The 11,775-nt window shown below is 60.3% G+C and overlaps 3 protein-coding genes across 6 annotated transcripts; 1 reads left to right on the top strand and 2 right to left on the bottom strand.

Moving 5' to 3' along the window:
- Positions 1–28: 28 nt before the first annotated feature.
- Positions 29–6,025, bottom strand: ZDHHC16 (zDHHC palmitoyltransferase 16). Of its 4 annotated transcripts, XM_084210449.1 has the most exons (11): positions 5,945–6,025; positions 3,529–4,074; positions 3,145–3,339; positions 2,872–2,960; positions 2,648–2,676; positions 2,311–2,444; positions 2,042–2,089; positions 1,374–1,459; positions 979–1,102; positions 836–906; positions 29–497 (listed from the first exon to the last, which is right to left on the bottom strand). In XM_084210449.1, exons 2-11 carry the CDS (start codon positions 3,763–3,765, stop codon positions 383–385), a joined length of 1,128 nt encoding a protein of 375 aa, XP_084066575.1. In that variant the 5' UTR covers positions 3,766–4,074; positions 5,945–6,025; the 3' UTR covers positions 29–382. The 4 variants fall into 4 exon arrangements, with proteins under 4 accessions (XP_084066575.1, XP_084066576.1, XP_084066573.1 ...); XM_084210450.1 differs by lacking the exon at positions 2,042–2,089; XM_084210447.1 differs by having other exon boundaries at positions 836–1,102.
- Positions 6,026–6,158: 133 nt separating this feature from the next.
- On the top strand, positions 6,159–8,411 carry EXOSC1 (exosome component 1). Its single transcript, XM_084210551.1, has 8 exons — positions 6,159–6,205; positions 6,403–6,518; positions 6,692–6,766; positions 7,344–7,432; positions 7,646–7,679; positions 7,799–7,849; positions 7,928–8,012; positions 8,163–8,411. Exons 1-8 carry the CDS (start codon positions 6,175–6,177, stop codon positions 8,267–8,269), a joined length of 588 nt encoding a protein of 195 aa, XP_084066677.1. The 5' UTR covers positions 6,159–6,174; the 3' UTR covers positions 8,270–8,411.
- Positions 8,412–8,926: 515 nt separating this feature from the next.
- On the bottom strand, positions 8,927–11,664 carry PGAM1 (phosphoglycerate mutase 1). The gene is made up of 4 exons (XM_084210735.1): positions 11,355–11,664; positions 10,716–10,990; positions 10,034–10,214; positions 8,927–9,939 (listed from the first exon to the last, which is right to left on the bottom strand). The coding sequence occupies exons 1-4, from the start codon at positions 11,647–11,649 to the stop codon at positions 9,770–9,772; spliced, it is 921 nt and encodes a 306-aa protein (XP_084066861.1). The 5' UTR covers positions 11,650–11,664; the 3' UTR covers positions 8,927–9,769.
- Positions 11,665–11,775: the final 111 nt, after the last annotated feature.

Consider the following 11,775-nt stretch of genomic DNA (forward strand, 5'->3'; position numbering starts at 1 on the left):
AAAAAAAACAGTATTTAGTAGATGGTCTTAAAAAGACTCCCTGGGGAGCACTTGGGGGTGTCATCCTCTGCGCCCAGCCCTTCAGAGAGCAGAGCTGGGCCAATGCTGGCCCGTGCCTGCGCTAATGAGGGCAGCACCGTCCAGCTGGAGCAGGGAGCAGCAGCTCTGCCACCTCGCCCCTGGGCTGCCTGCAGCCACCAAGAGCCAAGAGGGCAGGTGTCCAGGCACCAACACTGTCCATAGAGTTTCCCATGGCTCTGGCTCCAGTCAGTGATATGTGCCAGCCTTCTGCCAGGCACTTTGGCCAAAGGAAGCTGCAGTGTGGAGTGGGTTCCCCACATGCTCCCCTGCCTGCAGGAAGGGATGTCCAGAGCACAGGGCCTCAGATTGCCAGGAGTGGCGCACGTTGCTCCGTCACGCAGGGAGGCAGGTCCCAGCTCAGGCCTGTCCCATGGGGCAGGTGAGGAGAGGGCAGCAGGACACGGGTGAGCCAGTGCCTGTGGGGAAAGTAAGGCCACAGCCAAAAGGTGAAGTCTTGGTGCTTTTCAGCTCTGAGGAACGATATCCTGAGCTGCCACAATGGCTGAGCTCCTCAGCTCAGATTCTCTTGGCAAAGGTGTGCTGGGCAGGCCACCTTGTCACCACACAGGGCTTCTGAGGCACAAGGCCAATGATGTCCATGTTCTCCACACCTTAGAAAGCCCAGTGCAGTGTGGGATCAGTGTTCACTGTTGTCCTCTCCCTCAGCAGCCCAAGGAGAGCCCCTGTTGTCTCTACAACCCCAAGGGCTGCTAAACCACCACTTTGTCAGGCAGGGGCTTCCCCAGGATTTTACCTTGGCACATCCACACCGAGGAACACCTTCCAGTTATCCCAGCTGCCGTAACTGTAGGGGTTCCTGAAGACCTGCAGGACAGGGAAAGGCGCATCACGTCTGGCTCTGCCCCAGCCAGCCCCCGTGCCGTGGGCTATGCTCACCTTGCCTTTCTTCTGCAGTCTCTGCCTCTCCTTTCTGTTGATGTGCCGTTCAATGCTTGTTTCCCCACGGGTAATGAGGGCAGCGTGCCACAGCGTCAGGGCACCCAGGGCCAGTGCCACCGAGCTAGGTATGACAAGGGACAGCAGGTGGAACACAGGCCTTCCTTCCCTGGCACTGCAGCTGGCAGGGGCTGAGGCTGCCTCCCCGCACCCACAGCCACCTAAGTGGGTCGGCTTGTCTAATCTCATGTGACAGAGACAAAATCTCTCCTCTGTGGCCCAAAGGCTGGCAGGGCAGCAACATCTGAGCTTGAGTGAGCAAGCCCAGCTACAGGTAGATGGCGAGCAATGTCATAGGCTTCATTCTGTTTTCCCCAGCCCCTGGGCCCCCTCACCTGCACAGGACCCAGAGGTAGACCACACTCTTGTGGAAAGCTCTCTGGCGGAAGGAGAAGGTGGGTGGTGGGGTCTGGTAGTATGTCTGAAAAAGGACCAGATGGGGAGGATTACCCAAACTGCTTTACAGCTTGAAGCCAGACAGGGATCTCTGCACCCTTCCCTGCTGCAGGGCTTGGACAGCAAGAAAGGATTGCAGCTGGAACTAATGCAACAGCCAGGGTGAGGGGGAGGCAGCTGGGATAGCCACGAGACAGACAGACAGACACCCAGAGCTGGCACAGGTGTGAGGAACAGTGGGCTGGAGGTAAGGGGGCAGGGAGCAGCCATGGCCTGGTCAGGACACTGCAGCTGGTGGTCATGGAGAGATGTGTATGTAGTGCTGCAGCTTCACCAGGAGACCATGGCCTGAGCAGCACATGCCAAGAAGCTGTTACCAACCCAGACCCCTGGAAGATGGGTGCAGAGAGGCAGACCCCAAGCTGCTGGAGGCATTGTCCATAGCAGAGCTGCCTAACCAGCCCCAGCTCTCTGACATGCGAGATGAACATGGGGGCTGGTTCTGATGTGGGGTGCTCCTTGAGAACGGAGCCCCAAGCAGGACCCAGCCTGCACAGCAGCTCTGCTCCACACTGCCTGGAGCAGCTGGGGGGCAGGGATGTCCCACCTGGTTGGCAGCCACCTGCAGTCTCTCCTTCTCAAGCAGTTTCATTCTCTAGGGGGACGGAAAACAGGGCACCAGTTATGTGTCTCAGAGAAGTGGGACAGGGACCCTTTCCCTCACACTCCCACAGGACCAGAGCAGCTGGGGGCCTTGCAGGAGGAGGAAGAGGGGAAGCAAAGTCACTATATGGCTGGGCCTGGCCCAGCCTTGCTCTGCAAGCTCAGCCTGGGGAAGCCAGGCAGTCTTGGTGCGTGGCAGGAGAAGCTGCTCACCTCAATGGCTGCGTAGGCATCCCGGAACATGTCCCAGCCGCTGATGCTGCAGTAAATGCAGCCCATGGTCATGAACAAGCAGAAAGAGAAGAAGTAGCGGTGGTTGTAGTGTCCCACACAGTTGTTTAGCCAGGCTGCCTCTGGGGTTAAAGGTACATAACTGTGACAGACCATGGGTCCAAACCCAACCCAGGGACCACACAGTTCTTCTGGGCCCTGCTCCCATCACCCATTCCTATGCTGGCTGTCTCCTCAAGAGAAGGGACTGGGAGAGAAGGGGGAAGCAGTGCTGGTTCCCTCCAGGAGTGTGCCACTGGTTAGTACTGCAGAAGGATACGGCAGTGGTGGTCCATCTTCAGCACACACCTGCGAGAGAGGAGACCAGTGCCAGTGTCAGAGCCAGTGGTGTGTTTGGGAGGGGACAGGCACCCCCCAGCCCTGCAGGCTACAAGCGACAGGGCAAGGAGGTGGCAGAGCAGAGAAGGGCCCCTCTCTCATACTGGGCAGGGGGTGAGGAACGGGGTCCCAAAGGCTGCCCCAGGCAGAGGGAGGGTGTCCTACCTGTTGCAGATGCTGCAGTGATGGGTGCGAGCTGGCTTAGGGGCAATGCATTTCCTGCAGATGGACACACCGGTGAGGTCATTCTTGGCCTGTGCACAGATCAGAAGAGATTTGTGCATCTTAAACCCTTCATCTCACACTCCTGTTCTCCTCTGTGCTGCCCTGCTGCCTCCCCACTCTGCACTGCCCAGGCTAGCTTCCCCAGTTTAGATGTGTTCTGCAACATCATCAGGCTGTTCCCAGTGACCATCTGTAGCTCATGTGGTGCCTCACCTGTGGTGGGTGCCCAGGTGAAGTGGTGATAGCCATGTAGTAGTGGAAGACAATCATGATGAGGTTCCAGTGTCCATAGGCGAGGTGCCAGCATATCCAGGCAGGTGTGTAGGTCTGCAGGATGAGGGGCAGCAGGCAGATGTACACGATGGCCACAATAGAGCTCGTCAGCCCAATCACCAGTGCCACAAACACCTACAGGAAAGGGACCTGGTTACTGGAGTGAGCAGCCCCCTGCCCCTTGCTGCCTGGGAAGAGGCACGGGCAGGAGGAAACCAACCTGAACCACACAGAGGCCCCAGCTCACTTCCTGCCTGAAGCACAGGCAGGCCTGAGCCCGTTGCCCCAGCACCACGTGCACCCTGCCCCATGAGGGGGACTCACCACACCAAACCATCGGGTGACATGGTCCACCAGCCAGTAGACCGGCTCGAAGAGAGAGTCAAGCACCACATCGCCGTTGGTGAAGGAGTTGTAGAGCAGGGAGCGGAGGCAGAGGTGCCCGTAGTGCCACAGCTGCTCCACCTGCCGCACCAGCCTGAAGCGCCGCCGCCGCCCCAGCCGCAGGCACTTGAGGAGCAGGCGCATCACCGCGGCAAACATCCGCTGCCGGCTCCTCATCCCTGTCACACCACGCCTGGGGGGACAGGAGCTCGGCGTGGGCAGGCCACCCTGCTGCCTGGCTGTCCCTCGGGAGGGGTTTCCCCTCCCTGACGCGCTGATGCCGGCAGTGCAGCTCCCTGAACTGACGAGGATGCCGAGCTGGAGAAGCTGAGCCCAGGCTCCTGGAGGCTGCGGGGCTGCTGTCGCCGGGATGTCTCTCTGCACGGAGCAGGGGGCACAGGCCCCTCAGCATCTGGGCTCAGGTGCTCTCTGGTCCCATCTCGTCTTTCCCAGCGGGGAGGGGGCTGGGGGAGTGACGCGGAGAGTCTGACTCAGAGGAAACCAGAGAAGACATGAACATCCAGGATGCTGGGCCATTTCCAGGGATGATTTCAGCCCTTCCCAACATGTTCATGAATAGGGAAATCCACACAAGGAAAATGTGGAGGAGCCAGTAAAGGATTACCCCTCCTCCCCTAGTCCCTCCTTAAAGTGAAGGACGCTATTTCCCTTCACCTCAGCCTCTGGACCAAGTTGCAGAGGCCACCCGCCCAACCCCACAGCCTCACTCCCAAGAGTCCCAACACTTCCTCCTTCTCCCTGCCTGGATCCTTGAACAGTGCCACACACCAGCAAATGAGAGGCCCAGGGACAGCTCTGGGCCAATGGTCCCCTGCCTGCTGAGCCCCTTGTCCTGCCTGAGAGCTTTGCTGGGAGTGACAAGGAACCCGATCTGGCCCAGCACATGGGAAAACGATCTGCAGGGCTGGGGGCCCCAGGCCTCCGTGCAGGCAATACCCATCAATATTAAGCAGCGAGGCTGCCCCAGGGTCCTGCCAAGGCACGTTCTGTGCCTGGGCCAAGCACTCGTCTTGGCCTGGGGCCAGGCACTGGTGCCAGAGCTCAGAGTCCCTCCAGGAGGGATTGTCTCTCTGCACTGCTGTGCCCACCAGCACAGGGAAGGTGCAGCAGGGAGGGTGAGGGCAGAAGCTGCAGCATCCAGATGCGCTGCCCAAAGGAGACAGGGCTCTCCCCCACCTGCCTGAGAATTGTGGGGTTCACCCCAAGGCTGGGATCTGCTGGATATGAGGACCCCAGACACAGCAGCCCATTCCAGGTCACAGACATGGCTCCTGCCCTGGTATGGGAGAGATCGGATATGCAAATGCCTGCATCACCCTTTTCTCCACATTTCCCCTTTGGTTTGCCAAGAGCTTTTCTTTGAAACTCAGCAGGTGCAAAGTGGAGCAACAACTTCCTGAGGTGCAGCCTTTGGGTGGCACACATCCCTGTGCTGTCAGGGTGGTAAAAGACAAAATGCTGCAGCCAGAAGCAGGTGTTGAGGTCAGCCCTTTCCTACAAAGACACAGCACTTTCCTGCCCCCCGGAGAAGCTTCCTCACCTACAATAACGGCAGCTTTGGGCAGGAAACCCACAGGGGAGGCAGCCAGCCTGCTCCAGAGCAAGACCCACTGTCCCCAGGTAGCTGCCTGAAGACAGTAGCACAACCTCAGAGATGAGGCTCCACCAGAGCCACGCAACTTTCCCCTGTCCAGCCGGGCACTGGGATCCAGCCCTCGCCCTGCCCATGGCCGTGCCCACATCCCAGCGGGGCACCGAGACCCTGGGAATGGGACAGCAAACACCAGCACAGGCAAGAGCACTGCCAACCTCACAGCCGAGGGGTGGGGATCCTTGGATTTGGCCCCACGCCAGGCAAAGAGGAGGCCTTCCCCTGCCAGGTCCAGGCACCCAGGCGCAGCCCTGTGGCACCCTCCGGTGGCTCTACAGCGCCCGGCTCCCGCGGGTCAGTAGCACCCAGCCCCACAGCGCCAAGACACTTTCCGCTATTTAGCCCCATCTTCAAAGGCTGCCCACGCCTACAGCCCCACCGCATCCAGCCCCGAAACAGCCGGCTCTCCCTGCCCGGCAGCATCCCGGCCCCTCCAGACCAGTAGCATTCCCCGCGCTGCCTCCCATCCCAAGTGCATCCCATGGCGACAGACCCCACGGCCTCCCGGCTCCGCGCAAGCGCCTCCTGCCCCACAGCACACGGAGCACCCCCCATCGCTTCCCGGCCCCCGCGCTCCCCGCCCCAGAGCACCTCTGTGTCGCCGCCCAGCCCCACGGCAACCACAGCCCCTACAAGCCCACAGCCTCTCGCAAGGCCCTGACACCCCCGCCCAGCGCCGCCGACCTGGGCCCGCCGCCCGCCGCCCGCCGCCTCCATGCCCGGGCCCCGCCGGCCCACGGGCAGCGCCCGCGCACGGCATGCCGGGTGCACCGTCTGCCGTCACCGGACTACAGCTCCCAGCATGCCTCACGCCGGGTAGGCGAGAACCAATAGCCGCGACGCTTACAACGGACCATTGATGTCTGGAACCAATAGGGTGAGGGCTTTCTGGGGACCCCCTCTCGGCAGCGGGCATGGCGCCTCCCGCACGCTACTGCGTTCCTGGTGAGTGCGCCCCGGGGCGGGCCGGGGCTCCTGGGGCTGGGGCTGCTACTGCTCGGAAAGGGGACGCGGTGGCCTAGGAGAGGAGTAAGGGACGAGGCCGTGCGGGGGAGTTTGTCCCGGGGATGCCCCGCACTAGGCCGGCTGGGAGCGAGCGCTGTGCCCGGGTCCCCGGCAGCCCCTGAGCCCCTGTGTCGCAGGCGAGCGGCTGTGCAGCACGGAGGAGGCCACGGCTGGTAGCGGGACCTACATTCGTCATGGTTTCATCTTTTCCTCGTTGGCTGGCTGTCTGGAGAGAAAGAATGAGGACAACGAGGTGAGCGCGGCCGCGGCACGGCTGCTCCTCCCCAGGGCTGAGTGCTGTGCGCCCAGGCTGCACGGCCTCCCTGAAGACTGGGCTGCCACGGGGAATCGGACTCCGATGGGGTTCGGCTGGTGATCCTGTACCCGAGCTGTGCCCTGTGCTGACCCTCGTGTCTTGCCCTGCAGCTGCCCGTGGTGTCGGTGGTGAGAGACAGCGAGTCCCAGCTCCTGCCCAACGTAGGGGCTGTAGTGACATGCAAGGTGGGGCACTGGAGCGCTGCATTGACAAACTGCATGGGCCTCGACTCTGTCTCATACTGAGCTTCGGTCCTGCACACGGATAGGGTGGGGTGAGGAGTTCCTGAGCTTCTTAGTCCCCTCTGTACAACTCCCACCAGGGCAGGAGCAGACAGGGGCTCCCTTGAGTCCCTCACTCACAAAGAAAGTGGGTACTGCCATGAGAGACCCCTGCCTTGGGACTGAGGTGGGCTTGAGGGGGTAATTTTCTCTGCTGTCATTTCATAACTCTTTCTGGGGCAGGGAGCATGCAGATCAGTGTCTCAAGCAGCTTGTAGAAAGGATGACACAGACCAGGGATTAGTTTTCTTATGTTCCTGGTGGCGGTAGAGGGACTGGGATCACTGTGGGTCTCAGCCTTATTCTGGTGCCTCGAATTGCACAAGTATAATCTTCCTCACCTGGCTTGCTGCCAGGTGTCCCACCATTGCTTGGTCACAGGCTGGAGGAGGCCAAGTGAGACCTGAGCTCCCCATGCAGCCCTGCCTGCTCTCTGCCCTTTCCCTGCCCGGACCGCTGAGTTCCCTTTCCCTACATGCAGGTCTGCAGTATTAACTCTCGCTTTGCCAAGGTCCACATCCTGTATGTTGGCTCCACACCGCTGAAATCCACCTTCCGAGGCACCATACGGTAGGGAAAAGGTTAGGATCCCCTCCCTTCAGGGGGAGGAAGGCTGTTGTGGGCAGTGCAACTGGCTGCCCTGAGCTGGAGCTCTGCCCTGAGCACTGGGCTGGTGTCCAGCAGGCCCTGGTGAGCACCCAGGGAGGCTGGGACAGCTTCTGCCACAGGCTGTTGAGTCGTCTGTGCTCATTGGCACTCAGATCCCTCCATCTCCTTTTTCAGGAGAGAAGATATCCGAGCCACGGAGAAGGATAAGGTCAGTGAGCCACTGCCAGGAACTGTTCTATACCCGTTGCCCCCTGGTTTCTGCTTGCCCTGTCCCCCCACTGACAGCAGCCTGGTGCTGTGTGGCATTGCCTGCTCTCTCCTGTGCAGGTAGAAGTATACAAGAGCTTCCGCCCCAGTGACATCGTCCTGGCCAAAGTTGTATCCTTCCCTCTCAGGGACAGTGGGTTGCCTCAAGCTCCCTTGTGGAAGTCTTGCCCTTAACCCCTGTCCACCCAGATCTCCCTGGGGGATGCACAGTCCAACTACCTGCTGAGCACAGCAGAGAACGAGCTGGGTGTGGTGGTGGCACGCAGTGAGGCAGGTAGGGACAGAACTGGGACAGAGACAGGGTCTGGGCTGAAACAGTTCTGCTTCATCCCTGCCTTAGGGGCAGCTGATGCAGCTGCCTCCATCTCCACATGGAGGAATGCAAGTTTGGGAAGGAGCGACCCTGACACCCCTGTGTCCCCAGGGGTGCAGATGGTGCCCATCAGCTGGTGTGAGATGCAGTGCCCACGGACACACACCAAGGAGTTCCGTAAGGTGGCCCGGGTGCAGCCCCAGTTCCTGCAGACATAACACCGGAGGGGGGCAGGGGGCTGCAGCACTGGGGCCTGTGGGGCCAGAGCAGCCCCTGGGCTCCCACCTCCTTCACAGCTTCAGCCAGGCCTCCACTGCCAGGAGAAGTTTGCTACTTGTGGATAATAAATTTTTTTTGAGAGCTTCCTGCTTTGTTCTTTACAGTCAGTGGGGGCACCCAGGGCTCTATGCTGCTGGCTCCTGCAGCACAGCACCAGGGGCAGAAGGAAGCACATTTTCACTGCTGGTGAAGGGGAGTGATGCAGTGACACCAACAGCACAGAGCCCTGGGCTGCAGCTGTGCTGGGCACTCGCCTCACCAGGTTGGTTTCCCCACGTAGGACTCAAGGCTGGAGCAGAGCCTGTCTTGGCTCACCCGTGAGGGCTGTGGCTGAGAACAGCCTAGGGACATATCTCCTCAGGCCACACATGCATGCCCTGCCCGGCCCTTGGGGATGAGGGTGTGGCACACACAGAACCCAAAAACCAGAGCATAGCAGGGTATCAGCCTCTTGGGCAGAGATTGCAGAGCTGAGCTTTGCCCCTTGAGTCTGGCACAGCTTCCACATGCTCACGTCTGTGCCCAGCAGTGACTGCTGCATGCACACATGCTGGCAGCAGGGAGCCCACATGGCCCAGAGACACGTGGAGACTTCCTTATTGCGCATTACTCCTTTATTGAACTGGAACAAGACTGCTGCTATGGTTGGACAGTTACACTGACCCTGTGCAAGCCCAGGCTCACGACACCGGCAGGGGGGGAGGCCACAGTGACAGGCCACATACACAAACGTGAGGGATGGGACACAACAGCACCTGCTTCACCAGCAGGATGAGGATGGGCATCAGCTGCAGGAAGCATGTCGCACAGACCTCCAGGCAACACGCTCCCTCTCCCTCACCCTCGTCTGAAGGCAGTATAGTTAAAGCAGTAGTTAAAGCAGGGGCTGGCAGAGCCGGGCCCAGAGTCGTGAGTACCACCCTGGGGTGCTGTACCCTGTGCACCAAAACACAACCCTTCCAGTGGCATCCCAGTCACTGTGCCACACACCCACAAGGGGATGGGGTACCCACCTTGGTCACTGCCAGCACTGCACTTGCCTCACTGCTCCCAGGAGGACTAAATCAAGTGACGAAACTACAGTAAACAGGTGATGAGAGCTGCCAGGGATGCAAAGCAAAGGAAGAGCCTGGCACAGCAAGGGATTGCTTGGCCTGTCCCTCTGCAGACAGGGTCTGAGGGTTGGGATCACAGCACGGACAGGTGTGGGGTTGCTGCCTGGCAGAGACAGGGCTCCCCTTCACACCAGACCTCCATGTCCAGCCCTCACCCCAGAGCCCCCAGGCTATCTGCAGAGGGGAGCCTGGTCTGAGGGAATGGGCCTAACCATGGGGAGCACCTCCAGCTCCACAGCTCCGAGTTCCTACAACTGTGGGGGTGTGAACAGAGGGGTGGGGGATGGCAGGGGGCTCTACTACGTGGTGCTCTGCTGCCTGCCCTCACTTCTTCGCCTTGCCCTGAGCAGCAACGGCCTCCATGGCCTTGCGCACGGTCTCCTCATCCCCCAGGAACTGCATGGGCTTGACAGGTTTCAGGTTCTTGTCCAGCTCGTAGACAATGGGGATGCCAGTTGGCAGGTTCAGCTCCATGATGGCCTCTTCTGACATGCCTGCAAACACAGCAGTGCCGTCACTCTTGCACCTTCCCACAGTGGCAGCTGGGGAAGGAGGGATCCCTGGGACACCCCTGCAGGGGTGACCTACCTTCCAGGTGCTTGACAATCCCACGCAGGCTATTCCCATGAGCAGCAATAAGGACTCGTTTGCCCTCTTTGATCTGTGGGACGATCTCCTCATTCCAGAAAGGCAGAGCCCGGGCAATGGTGTCCTTCAAGCTCTCGCACGTTGGCAGCTGGTCCTCTGTCAGGTCGGCATAGCGGCGATCCTGGGAGAACGACCATGCTCACATAGCAGCCCAGTGCCCCCATCCAGTGTGGGAAGAAGGTGGCAAGATTTTGTCTCTCCCCTAGATTCCCTACCTGGGGACCCACTACATGTAAGCAAAGCCAGGCTTGGAAGCAAGAAAGTGTCTTTGAGGTTTGGAGCTGCAACAAGCCACAGTCAGGGCCATAAGCCCTCCTGAAGAAAGCCATACATTGCCTATCCGGGCAAAGAAACCAGAGCAAACATCCATGAATGGGTCATGGCACTAATGATTAACAGAGATATTGTGCTCTCTTCTTTGGATCTGTCTGTACAATGCCCAGGGGTTCAACTCCATAGGGAAGAAACAGAAGAAACCCTGACTAAAGTCTGCCAGCACCATGCACGACAGCCCCACATAATGCAACAGAGAAACAGAAGACCTTATACAGGAACCCAGGCCATACTGCAGGTGACTTTTAAGAGATTCGTAGCAAGGCAGTCAAAGAGCAATGGGTCTTACCTTTGCAATAGTGCTGTAGAAGGGGTGGTCAGACTGCATGGGAGGCGGAGGGATGTCATAGGAGCGCCTCCAGATCTTGACCTGCGCCTCACCATGCTTCGCTGCTGTCTCAGCCTTGTTCAAACCCGTAAGAGCCCCATAGTGCCTCTCATTTAGGCGCCAGGTCCGGATAACGGGTAACCACATCTGATCAATGGCATCCAGGACGGTCCAGAGAGTACGGATCGCCCGTTTTTGTACCGAGGTGAAGCAGATGTCGAACTCATAGCCGGCATCTAGAAAATACGGGGAAAGGGGGAGGCGGGGAAAGACCAGGAAGGTGAGTGCCCAGCCTTATGCAATCGGTGAAAAGGGCAAGGGTGGCGGCCTCACCGCACCGGTACCGGTCGCGTCCTCGTCTTTACAGAAAGCGGCGGCGGCCAGGACGCGACCGATACCAGATAACCAACGTACTGCGCTACCTACGACTCTCCCAGCAGCACTGAACCCCCGACCCGGCACTGGAGACCCTCGCCCAGCATCAGAGAGCCCCAAACCAGCACCCGTGAGGCTCGACGTAGCCGCACTAGGCCGCATCCCGTTCCCCCGTCTCCCGCGACCCCCCTCATGGCTAGCACCCCCTCCCTGGTCCACCGGTACCTCGGAGGGCCTCGCCACCGCGCCGCGCTTCCTGCTGCCCAGCGGGGCTGAGGTCGGCGTCGTACCATCCGCTGAAGCGGTTCTCGAGGTTCCAGGCGCTCTCGCCGTGGCGGACGAGGACGAGCCGGTACGCGGCGGCCATGGCGGGCTGAGGGACCGGGGCGCGCTGCTCCTCACGCCGCTGCCGCGCGCGATTAACGCCCCCGCTCGGCCCCGCCCCACCCCGCGCACCGCCGCTGGGAGGGGGGAGGCGCATGCGCTGAACGCGCGCCAGGCGGAGGCGCACGTACCACATGGCGCGGCCGGGAAGGGCGGTGCGACCTTCAGGGCGTGGCGTCACCGTGACGTCACGATACTCCGTTATGCGTAACACGTGACTCCTCGGCCGGGGCTACGGGCTTGGTCTAAGCGATTTTACAGG

Source organism: Fringilla coelebs, assembly GCF_963513975.1.
Source record: "Fringilla coelebs genome assembly, chromosome: 8".
Lineage (NCBI taxonomy): Eukaryota > Metazoa > Chordata > Aves > Passeriformes > Fringillidae > Fringilla > Fringilla coelebs.

Coding starts and splice junctions, on each gene's coding strand:
- EXOSC1 (XM_084210551.1), top strand. CDS start 6,175: ATGGCGCCTCCCGCACGCTACTGCGTTCCTG. Junction 7,850..7,927: donor ACATCGTCCTGGCCAAAGTT/GTATCCTTCCCT, acceptor CTGTCCACCCAG/ATCTCCCTGGGGGATGCACA. Junction 8,013..8,162: donor GGTGGCACGCAGTGAGGCAG/GTAGGGACAGAA, acceptor CTGTGTCCCCAG/GGGTGCAGATGGTGCCCATC.
- PGAM1 (XM_084210735.1), bottom strand. CDS start 11,649: ATGTGGTACGTGCGCCTCCGCCTGGCGCGCGTTCAGCGCATGCGCCTC. Junction 10,215..10,715: donor TCTACAGCACTATTGCAAAG/GTAAGACCCATT, acceptor TCGTTCTCCCAG/GATCGCCGCTATGCCGACCT. Junction 9,940..10,033: donor GATTGTCAAGCACCTGGAAG/GTAGGTCACCCC, acceptor CTGTGTTTGCAG/GCATGTCAGAAGAGGCCATC.
- ZDHHC16 (XM_084210447.1), bottom strand. CDS start 3,765: ATGAGGAGCCGGCAGCGGATGTTTGCCGCGGTGATGCGCCTGCTCCTC. Junction 3,340..3,528: donor TCACCCGATGGTTTGGTGTG/GTGAGTCCCCCT, acceptor CCTTTCCTGTAG/GTGTTTGTGGCACTGGTGAT. Junction 2,677..2,871: donor CACTGCAGCATCTGCAACAG/GTAGGACACCCT, acceptor CCTCTCTCGCAG/GTGTGTGCTGAAGATGGACC.